The sequence below is a fragment of the Patiria miniata genome, unplaced genomic scaffold, assembly GCF_015706575.1.
Source record: "Patiria miniata isolate m_02_andy unplaced genomic scaffold, ASM1570657v1 HiC_scaffold_3, whole genome shotgun sequence".
NCBI classification, from domain to species: domain Eukaryota; kingdom Metazoa; phylum Echinodermata; class Asteroidea; order Valvatida; family Asterinidae; genus Patiria; species Patiria miniata.
In genome coordinates this window covers 41,434,937-41,453,503 of record NW_024037069.1, presented here as the reverse complement: position 1 = coordinate 41,453,503, position 18,567 = coordinate 41,434,937, and the positions used below count along the sequence as shown (strand labels likewise).

Sequence of the window (18,567 nt, the reverse complement as noted above, 5' to 3'; positions counted from 1 at the left end):
TTTAAAGTAAATTTAACCTTAAGTTTGCCAAGTTCTTAAGAAACTGACATCTGGTTTTGTTTATTCGTCGTTTACTCGAAGTACATGATGTATTGAAAAGTACATGCTTAACTTGGGTATTTTGATCATGTTCGGTTGAAATTGTAGATATTGAAAGTTTAGCAGATGAGAGCCATGCAGCAAGAAGTAACATACATCATTTGAATTTTTTTGCCAGTGTTGTTGTTTAAAATTAGAGTAAATTTTACCTTTGCAGAGATCTTAAGAAACTGACATCTGGTTTTGTTCATCGTAACATCGTTTACTTGAATTATTATGATTTATGGAAATGTACACGTTTGAAGGCATGTTTATTTTGATCATGTACGGTTGAAATTGTAGATATTGAGAGAGTTTAGCAGATGAGAACCATGCAGCAAAACATACATCATTTGATTGTTTTTAGCTGGTATTCGTTGTTTAAAATTAAAGCAAATTTTACCTTTGCTGAGATCTTAAGAAACTGGAATCTGGTTTTGTTCATCGTAATATCATTTACTTGAAGTATTATGATTATAGAAATGTACAAATATAACTTGTTTATTGATCATGTACGGTTGAAATTGTAGATATTGAGAGCGTTTAGCAGATGAGAACCATGCAGTAAGATGTAATATACATCATTTGAATTTTTTGAGCTGCTATTCACTATTAACATGTAAAAGTAAAGCAGATTTTATCCTTGCCAAGATCTTAAGAAACTGGCACCTGGTTTTGTTCATCGTAATATCGTTTACTTGAAGTGTCATTTATTAAAATATTGTAACGTGTTTATTGTGACCATGTGCAGTTGAAATTGTAGACATTGAGAGAATGAAAAAAATGTGTTTATCATAAAGGTAATGGACACTATTTGCAAACATTCTCAAATGAAACTGTCAAAATATCATTTTCGAAAAAAGAGGAATGATGTTTTCCTCGCGATGGTCAGGACCAAACCATCGCGCTCTCAACGGACACCGGCTTTCGCGTCGAGAAAAAATAAAGATGCATTTTCACAGTTTGCTAAAAAACGTATATCTACTGAGCTGAAATTTGGACAGGTTCCTTTATAGTTTTTAATGACCTGCTTCAGATTTACTGAATTCTTGTTCCTTGAATCGGTAAGAACACATTTAGTTTTTATTTTTCTTCAAATCTTGGTGTCCATTATCTCAATACCACTTCTGGCTGGTTTCTTATTACATTTATTGGAATTCATGCATTTATTAAAATTTGTGCCATCAAAGACAGTGCAAGTTTTATCCAAAGTATTTATTTCTGTGTGACCCGAATTTCAGAAAAATTGTGTCCAAAGAAGCCGTATAACCTTTTACAACTACACTTTTGCTGAAAACAAATAGAAAGACTTTATATGATTGACGATATATATGTGCAATATACACTGCAAAAGTACAAATTTAAGAAAACCGGGGGGGGGGGGGAAGTGAGGCAAGCAGGGACGAGAAACTGGTGTATTGCTTGTACTTGTCCTTAAAATTCTAGGATTAAGTTGTAAATGTTTACGACGCCAACATTTGGCACGTTCAGGAGTGGATCTAGCTTTCAGGAAATGAATAGAGACGGAGGGGGGATATTTAAATGAAGGCGTGCCCCAGCTTTAGGGGGTCGAGGGTCACGCCCCCTCCCCCAGTCTAAGGCTATTGGAGAATGAATTTAGGAACTTTTAGTCATTTTTTATTTTTGGCCCCATTTAGTAGTATCATAAAAAACAATTCAGCGGCTGAACGGGGGGTGGGCGGAGGTGCAACACCCCTTCGCCGCCCATCCCCTAGATCCACTACTGAATTTTATTTGTTCAATTACATGTACCTACAAAAAATTATCCAGAAAGTCATTGTACTATCCACGTCGTCACCATTATTTGAGCCAGTCAATTCATACGACGTGCAGCGAATTCTAACGAGTTTTGGATTGATTTCTGCAGCCTTGGTTATCAATGATGCATGTAGGCTGAGGCTCAGCAAGCACCGTTGAAACTTTTTTTAACAACGCAGCCCCAATTTAACTGTTTATTTTGTGTATGTTTTTCTGATTGTCTATCTTATTAGTTTTTTTATAATTAGTCCTCAGCCCAATGTTTTTTCTTAATTAAAACATTATCTTATGCTCACTCTACCGGCCTGGTGGTACAATGAGGTCTACTCCCAAAGAGGGGCGTATCTATGGTAGCGGCGTAGCCACGGGGGGCCACTGAAAATTTGGCATCCGGAGAAAAGCACAGCCATATGAGTACCATGATTAGCTGGAAGAATATAAAGTCCCCTTTTTCCGCGATTTTATGTGTATTCTTTACCCCCCCAAAAAAAAAAAAACACCTGCAAGTGGCTTTTCAGAACCACACATACTCACAAAAGAGATTTATTCACATGGTGCTACCGCAAACTTATCTTGTCTTGATATGATATATACGTTTTGAACAGCGCCCCCATTGGAATATGGTGTCCACATGTATCGCCCTGAAAAGCACCATATTGTGCCCTTTGTGTGCATAATTGTCGGTTTTGAACAGCGCCCCAATCGACAGATGGTACCAGCCATTTTTCCAGATGCTACATGATCTCAGTTTAATGCATAATTTTAAAAATAAGTCATAAAATTGACAGTCAATCACTTTTTAGACAAAAGATGAGAAAGATAAAACACGATCCTCTTTATCATCGCAAATTGAAAAATTGCCATTTATGAATAATTTAGTGTAGGGCCTATGGTTAATTGGAGGGCCTAATGTCAGTGAAAGCGATGACACCGTCCTACGTGCCCATTGTATTCTGTAATTAATTTCCCTCTTGGCCATCAGTGGCTTGCGGCGACAATTATCTCAATGACAATTATCTCATGCCCCATTGTTATAATTAGTAGAATTTCACCGGTGGACCCAACATTTTGGCGCACTCCGTCATTGCAGGCCATTAATTTTTGCAGTCAGGCGAGGGACTCTTTTTCTGACACACGTCACGTCTGTGGTCGACACACACGGGCTGAAATACTCTGAATCTGCAACGAAACGTACTTTACTTGAAGCAAAAAAAAAACCGGCCCTTGTACTTTTCTGATTCTTTGTGAAAGTGCTACTTTTGTCACATTTGCTTTGGGAAGATCGAGAGCATATTGTCTGTACAGCATTCCTGTCTTCAAGTATGGCGTGGTTCACAGCAAGCTCTACTCAGATCCTTGTCTCGATCATCATCAATTTACCTAGCTGCCAGGCCCTCTACGCCTCCTGCCCGCCTGGCTGGCTGAAATGGCAGCAATCTTGCTACATCTTACTGCCGGACAAGATGAATTGGTTTGAGGCCTCGGAGGCTTGTAACCGGCCGGGAAGCAGTCTGGCCGTGCCCAACTCGCGGGAAGAAAACGACTTCATCTGGAAGTCAGTGAGGCCACAGACTAGCGGTATGTGGATAGGCTGTACGGATGCGGCCCAAGAGGGTATCTGGCTGTGCGGAGGTCAACCTCTGTCTTTTCCAAATTGGAATCCTGGCAATCCGCACACCGACAACCAGCGTAACTGCGCCCGAATGACTGTGAACCGTGGCGGGGGCTCGTGGTCTGACAGCGTTCCTTGCGGTAGCAGAAACCGCAAACATGCAGCCTGTGAGATGACGGTCTCTGCGATGCCAGCCTACCACATCTTCACTGGTCCTGATGGGCGTGTCTCCCAACGTCAACCTATGACTTTTCCAAATTGGAATCCTGGCAATCCGCACACCGACAACCAGCTTAACTGCGCCAGGATGACGACACACTTTGGCGGGGGCCTGTGGTCCGACGATGTTCCTTGCGGTAGCAGCAAGCGCAAACATGCAGCCTGTGAGATGACGGTCTCTGCGATGCCAGTCTACCACACCTACACCGGTCCCGATGGGCGTGTCTCCCAGCGATGCCTCCTCAATCACGACATCAAGAAACTGGCGGCAGAGGGCTTGCTTGCCTGCGGCTGGGCGTGTCGGGCCGATCCCCGATGCCGCTCCTTTAATCTCTGGCAGATCAGCAAGAGAGAAAAGATGTGTCAACTCAATGACGTCACTCGTTTTGGGGCTGATTGCAACGACTTCAAAGCAATCGACAAATGCTATTACTTTGACTTGTAAAATAGGGAGATTTGAGCAGCTTCGACCGTGTTGTGGCATTGCTGGGGGAAAAAAAATTGACATACAAGAACAATTGGCAGAATGACCGCTACTTTCACTGAATGTAAATATAGTATGTAAATATGTTATTTCAAATAACAGATCCAGAGTCGAATTTGTTAGAGTTACTGGTTAGAAAAGAAAGAGCGGGTGAGTCAAACCAGTTTAGCAGATGAGAACCATGCAGCAAGAAGTACATCAGTCATTTGAATTTTTTTAGCTGGTATTCCTCAAATTACACTGTTAAAAAGTTGGGCAAAAATGGGTTGATATCAATGAGACCAGTGTTGGTCAACATATCGGTTAAACTCTTGGAAAAATTCTTCCCAATAGTTGGAAAAATTTTACCCAAAGTAACCCACAATGAGGTTATTTTAAACCAATGTTGGGTAAATTACATTGCCCAGCAGTGTTTGACCCATAACATTGTTTACAGTGTGAAGCAAATTTTACGTTTGCAGTGATCTTAAGCAACTGGCATCTGGTTTTGTTCACCCGTCGTTAACTTGAAGGATATGATTTATAGAAATGTACATGGGCGTCGCTGGGATGGAATTCGGGGCGCTTAGCCCCCCCCCCCCCCCCTTCAAGAAAAAGGGGGATCAAGAAAGGACAAGAGCTGTAAAGTCATATTTGCTATTAATATAGTACACATAACAAAATGGGCGTCTGCAGGGGTGTAAATGGGGGTGGTGTGGGTAAATGTCACGGTCCCCCGCCCATCCTCGAAAAAAAATCATAAATTAAGAATGTTCAAGATAAAGTACAAGGATTTGGAAGGGGAAATGTGTTATGCCCCCCCCCCCCCGTAAAATCATGGCGACGCCCATTAAAATGTACATGTATAACTTGTTTATTTTATCATGTTCGGTTGAAATTGTAGAGATTGAGAGTTTAGCAGATGAGAACCATGCAGCAAGAAGTTACATAATTCATTTGATTTTTCGCTAGTGTTGTTGTTTGAAGTTAGAGCAAATTTTACCTTTGGAGAGATCTTAAGAAACTGGTTTTGTTCATTCGTCGTTTACTTGAACTTATATGATGTATTGAAATGTACATGTTTAACTTGTTTATCTCGGTCATGTACGGTTCAAATTGTACATATTGAGAGATTAGCAGTTGAGAATCATACAGCAAGAAGTAACATAGATCATTTGAATTTTTAGCTAGTATTCGTTATTTAACTTTCGCACATTTTACCTTTTTAGATCTTAAGAAACTGACATCTGATTTTGTTCATCCGTCGTTAACTTGAAGTATTATGATTATAGAAATATACATGTTTAACTTGTTTATTTTGATCATGTACGAAATTGTAGATATTGAAAGTTTAGCAGATGCGAACCATGCAACAAGAAGTAACATAGATCACTTGATGTTTTTTTAGCCGGTATTCGTTGTTTAAAATTAAAGCAAATGTTACCTCTGCTGAGATCTTAAGCAACTGGCATCTTGTTTTGTTCATCATAACATCGTTTACTTGAAGTATTATGATTATAGAAAAATATGTTTAATTTGTTTATTTTGGTCATGTACGGTTAAAATTGTAGATATTAAGAGTTAGCAGATGAGGACCATGCAGCAAGAAGTAACATACATCATTTAAAAAAATTTAGCTAGTGTTGGTTGTTTAAAATTAAAGTAAATTTTACCTTTTGCCAAGTTCTTAAGAAACTGACATCTGGTTTTGTTCATTCGTCGTTTACTCGAAGTACATGATGTATTGAAATGTACATGCTTAACTTGTGTATTTTGATCATGTTCGGTTGAAATTGTATATATGGAAAGTTTAGCAGATGAGAGCCATGCAGCAAGAAGTAACATAGATCATTTGAATTTTTTTTGCTAGTGTTGTTGTTTAAAATTAGAGTAAATTTTACCTTTGCAGAGATCTTAAGCAACTGACATCTGGTTTTGTTCATCGTAACATCGTTTACTTGAATTATAATGATTTATGGAAGTGTACACGTTTGACGGCATGTTTATTTTGATCATGTACGGTTGAAATTGTAGATATTGAGAGCGTTTAGCAGATGAGAACCATGCAGCAAGAAGTAACATACATCATTTGAATGTTTTTAGCTGGTATTCGTTGTTTAAAATTAGAGCAAGTTTTATCTTTGCCGAGATCTTAAGAAACTGGAATCTGGTTTTGTTCATCGTAATATCGTTTACTTGAAGTATTATGATTATAGAAATGTACATATATAACTTGTTTATTGATCATGTATGCGGTTGAAATTGTAGATATTGGGAGTTTAACAGATGAGAACCATGCAGCAAGAAGTAACATAGATCATTTGAAATTGGCATCTGCATTGTAACATCGTTTGCTTGAAATATTATGATTATAGAAATGTACATGTTTAACTTGTTTATTTTGATCATGTACGGTTGAAATTGTAGAGATTGAGAGTTTAGCAAATGAGAACTATGCAGCAAGAAGTTACATAAATCATTTGATTTTTCGCTAGTTTTGTTGTTTGAAGTTAGAGCAAATTTTACCTTTGCAGAGATTACTCGAACTTATATGATGTATTGAAATGTACATGTTTAACCTGTTTATCTCGGTCATGTACGGTTAAAATTGTACATATTGAGAGTTTAGCAGTTGAGAACCATACAGCAAGAAGAAACATAGATCATTTGAAATTTTAGCTAGTATTCGTTGTTTAAACTTTAAGCACATTTTACGTTTTGTAGAGATCTTAAGAAACTGACATCTGATTTTGTTCATCCGACGTTAACTCGAAGTATTATGATTATAGAAATATTCACGTTATCTTTGCTGAGATCTTAAGCAACTGGCATCTGGTTTTGTTCATCGTAACATCGTTTACTTGAAGTATTATGATTATAGAAAAATATGTTTAATTTGTTTGTTTTGGTCATGTACGGTTAAAATTGTAGATATTAGGAGTTAGCAGATGAGGACCATGCAGCAAGAAGTAACATACATCATTTAAATTATTTTAGCTAGTGTTGGTTGTTTAAAATTAAAGTAAATTTTACCTTTTGCCAAGTTCTTAAGAAACTGACATCTGGTTTTGTTCATTCGTCGTTTACTCGAAGTACATGATGTATTGAAATGTACATGCTTAACTTGTGTATTTTGATCATGTTCGGTTGAAATTGTATATATGGAAAGTTTAGCAGATGAGAGCCATGCAGCAAGAAGTAACATAGATCATTTGAATTTTTTTAGCTAGTGTTGTTGTTTAAAATTAGAGTAAATTTTACCTTTGCAGAGATCTTAAGAAACTGGCATCTGGTTTTGTTCATCGTAACATCGTTTACTCGAAGTATTATGATTTATGGAAATGTACATGTTTGACATGTTTTTTTTTTATCATGTACGGTTGAAATTGTAGATATTGAGAGAGTTTAGCAGATGAGAACCATGCAGCAAGAAGTAACATCATTTGATTGTTTTTAGCTGGTATTCGTTGTTTAACATTAGAGCAAGTTTTATCTTTGCCGTCGTTTACTCGATGATGTATTGAAATGTACATATAACTTGTTTATTGATCATGTACGGTTGAAATTGTAGAGATTGAGAGTTTAGGAGATGAGAACCATGCAGCAAGAAGTAACATATATCATTTGATTTTTTTAGCCAGTATAGTGTTCGTTGTTTAAACGTAAAGCACATTTTACCTTTGCCAAGATCTTAAGAAACTGGCATCTGGTTTTGTTAATCGTTATATCGTTACTTGAAGTATGATTTATTGAAATATTTTGACACGTTTATTGTGACCATGTGTGGTTGAAATTGTAGATATTAAGAGATGAAAAAAAATGTGTTTATATTAACGGTAATGGATACCATTTGCAAGCATTCTCAAATGAAACTGTCGAAAATGTCATTTTCGAAAAAGAGGAATGATGTTTTCCTCGCCATGGTTAGGACCAAACCATCACGCTCTCAACGAAAACCAGCTTTAGGCGTCGAGACAAAATAAAGATTCATGTTCACAATTTGCTAAAATTGTATATCTACTGAGCTGAAATGTGGACACTCCCAGGTTTCTTAGTTTGTAATGACCTGCTTCAGATTTACTGTATTCTTGTTCCTTGAATCGGTAAGAACACAATTAATTTTAGTTTTCTTCAAATCTTGGTGTCCATTACCTCAATACCACTTCTGGTTGGTTTCATATTTAATTTATTGGAATTCAGTCATTTATTAAAATTTGTGTCATCAAAGACAGTGCAACGTTTATCCAATAGATTTATTTTCTGTGATCCAAATTTCTTACAATAATGTGTCTAAAGGAGCCATATAACCCTTTAAAATTACAATTTTTGCTGACAACAAATAAAAAAAACAATAGGATTGATGATATATATGTGCAATATACATTTCAAATGTATGATTTTAAGAAAAACGGGGGGGGGCGGAAAAAATGAGGCGAGCAGGGACGAGAAACTGGTTTATTTCTTGTACTCGTCCTTAAATTCTAGGATTAAGTTTCTAATGTTTACGACGCCAACATTTTCGGACACGTTTCGGGAGCGGATCTAGCTTCAGGAAACGCATGGAGACGGGGGGGGGGGGGGTGATTGAGTGAAGGCGTGCCCCTGCTATAAGGGGTCGAGGGGCACGCCCCCTCCCCCAGTCTAAGGCTATCGGAGAATACATTTAGGAACTTTGAGTCAATTTTTATTTTGGCCCCATTTAAGTCGTATCAAAAAAAAATCAGCGGCTGAACGGGGGGGGTGCAGGTGCAACACCCCTACGCCGCCCCCTCCCCCTCCCCGTAGATCCTCTACTGAATTGTATCTGTACAATTACATGTACCTACAAATAGTTATCCAGAAAGTCATTGTACTGTCGACGTTGTCACCATTATTTGAGTCAGTAAAGTCATACGTCGTGCAGCGAATTCTAACGAGTTTTGGATTGATTTCTGCAGTCTCGGTTAATCAATGATGCATGTAGGCTGAGGCTCAGCAAGCACCGTAGAAGCTTTTTTTAACCCACTGTAAACTGTTGTTTTGTGTGTTTCTCTTATTGTCTATCTTATTATCTTTGTAGTCCTCAGCCCAATGGTTTTTCTTAATTAAAACATTATCTTTGGTTCATTCTCCCGGCTTGGTGGTGAAACTACAATGTGAGGACTAATTTCAAAGAGGGGCGTGTTCATGGTCGAAGAAAAGACTAACAATCATGTATATGATGCATGTAATATGTACATGTATTTTTATCGTGCCGATTTGAAAGAAGGGGTACCTGTCTCTATACCCTGTACACATTGTTACCTAATACATCCCTAGATGTCTCAAAAGAAATCCTTAGATTTCGGGAACACAAGGACCAACACGAAAGAGGGGGTCTCCTCTATTACTTCAAATTAATGTGTAAAATGCCATGTTTGAAATGTTCATGCATGCAGTTGTGTTTATGTTTGGGGTACAATTTGCCGTTTTTCTCACTTGGATCTTTCCAGCTTCGACGGGCACGGTAGCAACATGATCTCAGTTAACTGGTCTATGATTTATAAAATAAATAATTAAATTGACAACCACTCACTGTTTATACAAAAGATAAGAAACATAAAACACACTCCTCTTTACCATCGGAACTTGAAAAATTATGAATAATACAATGTACGACGATGTAGTCAGTACTCACGGTTGAAGGGCAAAATGTCAGTAAAAACGATGACACCGCCAAACTAGCCCATTGTATTTTCTATCGGTAAATTAAATGCCTTACGATGAAAGGACCCATGTCACGTTAATGATGCTCTTTGATAAATTACCCTTTTCCCCATTGCTATAACATTCAGCAGTATTTCACCCAAGGACCCAATCTTTGGCGCACTCCGTCATTGCAGGCCATTAATTTTTGCCGTCAGGGGAGGGACTCTTTTTCTGACACACGCCGCGTCTGTGGTCATTGTACTTTTTTGATTCTTTGTGAAAGTGCTACTTTTGTCACATTTGCTTTGGGGAGATTTTTGAGCATATTGTCTGTACAGCATTCCTGTCTTCAAATATGGCGTGGTTCACAGCAAGCTCTATTCAGATACTTGTCTTGATTTTCATCAATTTAGCAAGCTGTTGGGCCCTCTATGCCTCCTGCCCGCCTGGCTGGCTGAAATGGCAGCAATCTTGCTACATCCGACTCCCTAACAGGATGAATTGGTTTGAGGCCTCTGAGGCTTGTAACCGGCCGGGGAGCAGCCTGGTTGTACCCAATTCACTAGAGGAAAACACCTTCGTCTGGGAGTCGATGGCGAAAGGCGCTGGTGGTCTCTGGATTGGCTGTACGGATGCGGCTCAAGAGGGTGTCTGGCTGTGCGATGGTCAACCTCCACAATACACCATTTGGGACGAGAACCAGCCAAGCACCGGGGACAAATTTAACTGCGCACGTATACCTAGACCTAAACGCCATGGAGCTTGGAGCTGTGACATTAAATGCAGCAAACCAAAGTTTGCCGCCTGTGAGACGTCGGCCTCCACGGTACCAGCCTACCACACCTTCACCGTTCCCGATGGGCGTGTCTCCCAGCGATGCCTCCATCAAGAATCTGACGGCAGAGGGCTTGCTTGCCTGCGGCTGGGCATGCCGGGCCGATCCCCGCTGCCGCTCCTTTAATCTGTGGCAGATCAGTAAGAGAGAAAAGATGTGTCAACTCAATGACGTCACTCGTCTTGTGGCTGATGGCAACGACTTCAAAGCAACCAACAACTGTTATTACTTTGACTTGTAAAACTGGGGAGATTTTAGCAGCTTGGGCCGTGTTGCCGCATTGATGGGAACAAAAAAAATGACATGAAAGAACAATTGGCTGATCAGAATGAACACTATACGTTCACTAAAAAAAATAGTGTGTAAATATATTATTTAAAAAAAATCCAGAGCCATATTTGTTAGAGTTACTGATTAGAAAAGAAAAAAGCAGGTAAGTCAAACCAGTTTAGCAGGTGAGAACCATGCAGCAAAAAATATCAGTCATTTGAATTAAAGTAAATTTTACCTTTGCAGTGATCTTACGAAACTGGCATCTTATTTTGTTCATCCGTCGTTTACTTGAAGAATATGATTTATAGAAATGTACATGTGCGTCGCCGGGAAGGGGTAAGGGGGCGCTTCCCCCGCCCCCGGAAAAAAGCAACCCCCCCCCCCCCAAAGTAAAACAAATAAATAAATAAATAAAAAGAGGTGTCATATTTGCTATTATGGCTGAAAATCAAATTTTTGATAAACCGGCAATTTAGAATTTACATATTTTCATGCCTAAGTCACACATAGTTACTTCGTGAATGGTCTTCTAATGATGCCTGACCCTCGAAACATGGGCTTAGACACCTCACTTGTGTAGTTATGTGCAATATTGGCCGAGATATTGGCTAAAAATCAAATACCTGATAAACCGACACTTTATAATTTACATATTTTCATGCCAAAGACACACATAGTTACTTCGTGAATGGTCTGCTATTGATACTTGACCCTCAAAACATGGGTTTAGACACCTTACTGGTGAAGTTATGTGCTATATTGGCCGAGATATGCCAAAAACATGATTTTCCGGTGTTAGCGGCACTAATTTGCATATTCCTATGCCACAGACACATGTGGTCACTTCCAGAATAGTTTTATTGTGATCTCTGACCTTGAAAACATGGGTTTAGACACCTAGTTCGTTCAGTTATCTGCAATATTGGCTGAGATATAGTTAAAAATAGATTTTTCGGTAATGGCGGCACTAATTTGCATAAAAACAATACGTGGGACATGTTTTGAATTTTTTAACATAGCAAATCGTTTTCTACGCATTTTTTCTGACATAGAGACGTTGATTAGAAATTGATTTCCGAGGGTGCACGATACCCCCCTTTTCCGACTGAACTACATGGTTAGTCAAACCAGTTTAGCAGAGAACCATGCAGCAACAAATATCAGCCAATTTGTTTAAGCTGGATTCGTAAAATTAAAGTAAATTTTACCTTTGCAGTGCTCTTACGAAACTGGTATCTGGTTTTGTTCATCCGTCGTTTACTTGAAGTATATGATTTAATGTTCATGTTTAACTTGTTTATTTGATCATGTACGGTTGAAATTTGTACATATTGTGAACTTACCAGATGAGGATCATGCAGTAAGAAGTAACATACATCGTTTGATTTTGTTTAGCTTGTATTCGTTGTTTAAAATTAAAGTAAATTTTACGTTTACAGAGATGTTTAGAAACTGGGGGCCAACTTCATAAAGCTGCTTAAGCCAAAACTTTGCTTAAGCACAAAAAAACCTTGCTTAATACCGGCCAAAACACCATGTGATGTACATTGCTTGTGACTGGTATTTAGTTGTTGTATACTTAGCATAACAATCGCATGGAGTTGTGTTGGTTTAGCTGATTATATTAAGCACAGTTTTTTTGTGCTTAGCTTAATAAGCAAATGTTGTGCTTAAGCAGCTTTATGAAATTCCTGGCATCTGGTTTTGTTCATCCGTTGTTTACTCTAACTTATATGATGTATTGAAGTGTATACATGCTTTATTGAGAGAGTTTAGCAGACGCGAACCATGCAGCAAGAAGTAACATACATCGTTTAGCTGGTATTCGTTGTTTAAACTTTAATGCACGTTATTTTTACCTTTCCCAAGATCTTAAGAAACGAGCATCTGGTTTTGTTCATTCGTCGTTTACGCGATTGAATGAAATTTACATGTTTTACTTGTTTATTTTGATCATGTACGGTAAAATTGTACATAATTGAGAGTCTAGCAGATGAGAATCATGCAGCAAGAACTAGAAGTTATATAGATCATTGGATTTTTTTTGTAGCTGGTATTCGTTGTTTAAAATTAGAGCAAATTTTTTCTTTGTGGAAATCTTAAGAAACTAGCATCTGGTTTTGTTCATCCGTCATTTACTTGAAGTAATATCCGTGTCAAAAAACATGTTCTACTTTTGATCCTACATAAGTGGCTATTTTGTTTCGTGTGGCGTGTAGATCTCACCCTCTTGCACAAAGCTGATGAAACTCGCTCCATACAATTTGTCATGCCTTGTTTAAATGATCTGAAATCTTCCATTCCATAAACAACCGAGTTATTTAGGATCAAAAGTAGGACATTTTTTTTTGTTACACGTAGTTTATGATTTATCGCAATCTATATATAACTTGTTCATTTTCATCATGCAAGGTTGAAATTGTAGATATTGAGAGATGAAAAAAGTTTATATTTAAGGTAACGGACACCATTTGCAAATATTTTTAAACGAAACTGTCAAAATCATGAAATAGGATATTTCCAAGCAAAGAAGAATATATATAATTTCCTTCGAAATGGTTAGGACCAACCATCGCGCTTTGAACGGAAACCGGCTTTCGCGTTACGTCGAGAAAAATGAAAATGCAATTTCACTTATTTCTCATAAAGTATGATATTTGCTGAGCTGTAATTTGGACAGGTTGTTTTTTATTAATAACATGTTTTAGATTTGTATTGTTGTTCCTTGAATCGGCAAAAACACATTGTCTTTGCAAACGGTGTCCGTTACCTTTCACTAAAACCACTTCTGGTTGGTTTCATATTAAATTTATTCAAATTCATTCATTTATTAAAATCTGTGTCATCAAAGACAGTGCAAGGTTTATCCAATCTATTTATTTTCTGTGAGCCGAATTTCTTGAAGTGTTGACACAAAATGCTTTACTTGGAGTCCGCGTTTTGCATCCTGAGGTGAAGTTATATGTCAACACTATTACTTTTTGTTTGGCATATGTGGTGGTCATAAGCATGAGTTGGAAGTGCAAATTACCTTTCACCTGTCTAAGTCATTTAATCAATGCACAGTGTACCAAACAAAAAGAAAAACGTTCAAGTTGTTGTAGTATTTTTGCACTCCGTCGCCAGACAAAAACATGGTATTGTAACAACGCTGAGTCACAGAATAAATCAATTATCATTAAGAGTTAGGCCCGCACACTTCCACGAACAAACCCTGGAGTCTAAAACCGTGCACTGCTGTACCACGCACAACGTATTTATTAAATGTGTCAGTCATAAACGATGATGTCAATGTTTACAAAAAGTTGAATATTAACCGAAGTCAAACAAACCTCACATACCACTCTGTATACCGCGCCTGCCTCCGTCTGCACCACACGGCAAATTCAATGCTACGGCGAAATTTGCATAAGTTCATAATTCTCGTGGTGCACCGTTCCCGCCCAGTTCAACTACAACCTGCTAATCCGGCATTCCTATTGGTCAGTTCTAACAGATAACATTTTTGCCAAGCAGACAATCATCGCGTCTGTTCATAAACTAGAGTCCAAAGGTGCGATTTTGTGTTTGCATTCCTGAAACCAAGCGCCATTTTGTAAATTTTACACGCAATCCACACACTGGGTCAAATCATTGCTGTTTTTCAGAGCAACTTTTCTGGATTTTTGAGTTGAAATCTGTCCGGCAAAATGAGCGGGAGGGACCCAGGAAAGATCGACATGGATGACGACCAGCAAGAGGAGCGCACCATCACAACTTTCGAGAAATACGTCCAGTCCACATTCGCCGAGTTGGTGGGAACCATGTTCTTCACCTTCATCGCTTGCCTGGCGGTGACGACGCAGGATTTGGTGGCTATTGCCTTTGCTGAGGGCTTGGCTATGGCTCTTCTGTGTTCTGCATTCCTCAACATCAGGTTTGCTGGATTACTCATTGTTTTATTTTCAATCCATTTTGTCATTGTTCAGCACGTATAATTGTCAAGTATTTTTGTTGTCGTTTTAATCCATTTAATTCAGTGACGCGTAATTTCAAAATAATTAATTATTTCGATTTTTCCGTTCATTTTTCAATGATTTCTTGCACGCACTGGAACGCGACAGAAGAAAAAAAGAAAACGATGTCTTTTTGAAAATTATAAATGATTTTTAAAACCAACACATTTCAAATTATATAGGCCTATTATATCAAAGTTTGCAGAGTTACGATGTAGGCCTATGCATTTTGTCATACAACATAATTCCATTGTCAGTGTTTTGTTGAAGGAACATTGTACATGCATAGATTTAGTATCAAAGTTTCACTGAGAAATTGCCTGGGTTAATTTTACCCAAGAAAGGGTGAAAACTGCAACTACCCAAACTTGGGTTGTTCTATAATCAATTGTTTGGGTTAGAATTTCTGCTAATTTCAACAAATTTAATTTGGTCTTGTATGACTACAACTTTTGGTTGAATTTAACATAAATTCTAACCCAAACAATTGCTTATAGAACAACCCAAGTTTGAGTAGTTGCAGTTTTCACCCTTTCTTGTGTAAAATTAACCCAGGCAATTTTTCAGTGTTGATAAAACTACGACCTGATTCAGTAATTACTAAGAGAAGTTCAAACTTCCAAAAAAAATACTTAGGCCTGTTCCAGGTGTAAGTTTAGCATAATCTCATTTTGATAAAGTTTTGTGGGGAATATTCTAGATATTTTAAATATGAAGCTGAATGTTCCTGAACAACAAAAAAAGACTGAAACAAAACTAGGGAGGCAAAATCTTGTGTATTGTCAACCAAAACAGAGGAAGATACGCAATTTATAAAACAGAAGATTTCACGCATAATTGGCAACGAAATGAACAATTAAATAATCGCTACATGAACAACAACCAATCAGTCAGTTGTGGATAGGTCTCCCTTTTTGTTAGAAGTAATTATTCTGAAGATGGGAGGGAACTCAATCTCTTCTTTTTCTGTTGGTGGCAGCGGTGGGATCTTCAACCCAGCCCTGACCTTCGCCGTGTGTTTGTGTGGTGGCATCAGCCCGCTTCTTGCTGTGCTCTACTTCGTCGTGCAGATCTGCGGTGGAATGCTGGGTGCTGCCTTCGTCAAGGTAACCTGACTATTTATTTTGCAAGGCAGAGAGGGGCCACTCGTTTCCCCCTTTTTTCTCTGTTCAAATAAAAAACGTTTGTTTTTCGATAATGCTTTTCATATTATAAGACCCCAGAATCTCCATATATATATTTTGTATAACATTAAAGTACAATTATGATAAAATGTTTGTATCTGCTTCTGGGGACATTTTGTATGGTTACCTTTTCCAATGAACTTGGATCAAATAGCATTTGAAATTAGCTAATGGTAAAATATTTCAAAATATATCCCAGAATATCGTATTAGCCCATTTAAATTAGCACGATAACTGGAGACTTTTAGAAATATATCCAACTTTTTTTTGGGGGGGGGGGGGCGGTTAATGGCTTTTGAAAACTGGCTTTTGAAAGTGTGTAAATTAGTTGGTTTCAAATTCTCGTATGTGAAATTCAATTTTTTTCCGTACCTTCTTCAATTCAGGCCGTCTTGTTGGAGGATTCCTACTACGACATCCGCGGCGGCTGCAACAAGTTCCGCGGTAGCGTGCCGTACGACAAGTACGACTCTCTGCACGTGCTGGGCGTCTCCCCCGGTACCGCGGTGATCATCGAGGCCATGTTGTCTCTCTTCGTCTACATGTCCTACCTGCAAGCTAACATGGATAACCGCGGCAAGCATCTGACGGGACCGCTGGCTTACGGCTTCTCCATCACCGTCGGGATTCTCACCGGGTAAGCGAAAATATATTTCTTTTTCACAGTTCTTAACACCATTATAATCCCCCCTTTTTTTCGGGGGGGGGGGGAGAGGTCTAAGTGTTACTCAAAAGCGCACGGAAGCCTGAAGGACAATGAAGAAATTATCAGTTTTAGAGCTAGGTGTTGGAGAAAACCATGGACTGAAAACACACTACCGTATTCGTCGGCTCGGGTGGGAAATTCGAATCCGGGCCACAGAGAGCATTCTTTCAAGGCGTTTTTTTTTGTTTATAAGAGAGGTTATTTTGAGATCGTCCCAATCGAATCAAGTCACGTTCCCTTGAGATGAGTAAAACAAAATACATGAATATTTTGCCTTCATTTTGATACGGCGCTGCCAAAAGAAAAACAAAACACCAATTGGTCAAAATAATATGCCGGCAATAGTATACCGGCAATCTTCCCAAATCAGTTCAGATCAGGCCACAAACCTTGGTCATGAAGTTTATCCTCCAGTGTATTGACATGTTGATGTTATTTCCGTTTCAGGATGTATTCGTCCGGCGCCTCCTTCAACCCCGCCCGTACCTTCGGGCCCGCTGTGGCCTCGGGTTATTGGGATGAGCAGTACATCTACTGGGCTGGGCCGGTCATGGGCGGACTACTGGCAGGAGCATTCTACAGGTACTGTACCATAACAGATTATGTATCTATTTCTGTCGATTGCAAATTTCCCTTCATGTTTGTGTTATTGAAGTACAAGGATTTTTAAAAGGCAGTATGGCCTAAAACATCATTTCGATTCCCAAATTTTAGTTGCTAGAGTTTTGGATATTTTGCTGTCATAAATTTTCTTTTCTTTGGTGGTTCGTTGTAGTGTAAGTACATGACAGTATGCCAATGAGCAAGCCTTCCTCACAAATGTTTTCAATGAGCAAATTCTAGGTTCACAATTTGAACAGAATACCCCTAAACTTAACAGTGTCTTTCTGTAATAACATCATAGCAACAGCGCCCTCAGTTGTCCGGAAAAGCATGGAGAATTTTTAAATGTTGAAGGAAGCGCACTTTTCAATAAAATTAACCAAAAAGGGATGTCAAATAGTTTTCATACATTTAAGAGTAGCCTACTTGCAGAAAATGTGTTCCTAGGAAAAGTTCATCGCATCCCTTTAATTGTTATTCTGACGTCTTGTTTTTATTCGTTTGTAGATTCATCCTTGGAGACAGCAACAAGCGTCTTATAATGAGAGACTAGCGACAGAGAACGAGCAGCCCCAAAGCAGCTCGGCAAACTCAAGATGATCACGAAATGAACTGCTGCTCAGACAAAATTTGTAACTTCACGAAAATCGTAATAAATTAATTTTGTATTCCGTAATGCATTACAGTTTCTCTTTATCATTGGTGACTCATGTTGCGCACGAACTCCGTTGCGACAAATCCCCAATCTCAGTTGGACACACAATGGCTGCAAGTTATCAATCATATAATAGTGCACGCAAAACGCATCCATTTTGCGTCCAGCCTTAGCTTAGGGTTCATGTGATTTTGAACATTATTCTAGTCAACTCTAGGAGGGTATATATAAGCGACAAGGGCGGATCGGGGGGGGGCAAAGTGGGCCATCCCCCCCCCCCAAAAAAAAAAACGAACCCAACTTCCTTTTTTTTATGTGACGTCGCAATAAAGGCAGGCAATGAGGCCACCACCATCTTTTCCTAAAAAAAACTTTGGTTAAAGTGGTCAGAAATTGCCTCATATCGCACCACAGAGCATCTAGGATCCAAAAAAAGGAGAAAAATTGGCCCCCAAAAATTGTGTTCTAGAGCCGCCCTTGAAAAGCGAACCTTAATTC

The 18,567-nt window shown here is 38.7% G+C and overlaps 2 protein-coding genes and 1 pseudogene across 2 annotated transcripts; all 3 read left to right on the top strand.

The window, feature by feature from the left end:
• Positions 1-2,891: 2,891 nt before the first annotated feature.
• LOC119736828 lies at positions 2,892-4,214 on the top strand. Its single transcript, XM_038210837.1, has one exon. It carries the CDS (start codon positions 3,180-3,182, stop codon positions 4,131-4,133), a length of 954 nt encoding a protein of 317 aa, XP_038066765.1. The 5' UTR covers positions 2,892-3,179; the 3' UTR covers positions 4,134-4,214.
• Positions 4,215-9,986: 5,772 nt separating this feature from the next.
• LOC119736378 lies at positions 9,987-10,921 on the top strand (annotated as a pseudogene).
• Positions 10,922-14,462: 3,541 nt separating this feature from the next.
• Positions 14,463-18,094, top strand: LOC119738320 (aquaporin-8-like). The gene is made up of 5 exons (XM_038213167.1): positions 14,463-14,842; positions 15,901-16,027; positions 16,492-16,742; positions 17,259-17,393; positions 17,922-18,094. The coding sequence occupies exons 1-5, from the start codon at positions 14,616-14,618 to the stop codon at positions 17,965-17,967; spliced, it is 786 nt and encodes a 261-aa protein (XP_038069095.1). The 5' UTR covers positions 14,463-14,615; the 3' UTR covers positions 17,968-18,094.
• Positions 18,095-18,567: the final 473 nt, after the last annotated feature.

What these genes read in the sequence shown, in the direction of transcription:
- LOC119736828 (XM_038210837.1), top strand. Translation starts at nt 3,180, where the DNA reads ATGGCGTGGTTCACAGCAAGCTCTACTCAGATCCTTGTCTCGATCATC.
- LOC119738320 (XM_038213167.1), top strand. Translation starts at nt 14,616, where the DNA reads ATGAGCGGGAGGGACCCAGGAAAGATCGACATGGATGACGACCAGCAA. An exon ending in TCTGCATTCCTCAACATCAG is followed by an intron (nt 14,843 to 15,900) that starts GTTTGCTGGATT and finishes TGTTGGTGGCAG; the next exon opens with CGGTGGGATCTTCAACCCAG. An exon ending in ACCGTCGGGATTCTCACCGG is followed by an intron (nt 16,743 to 17,258) that starts GTAAGCGAAAAT and finishes TTTCCGTTTCAG; the next exon opens with GATGTATTCGTCCGGCGCCT.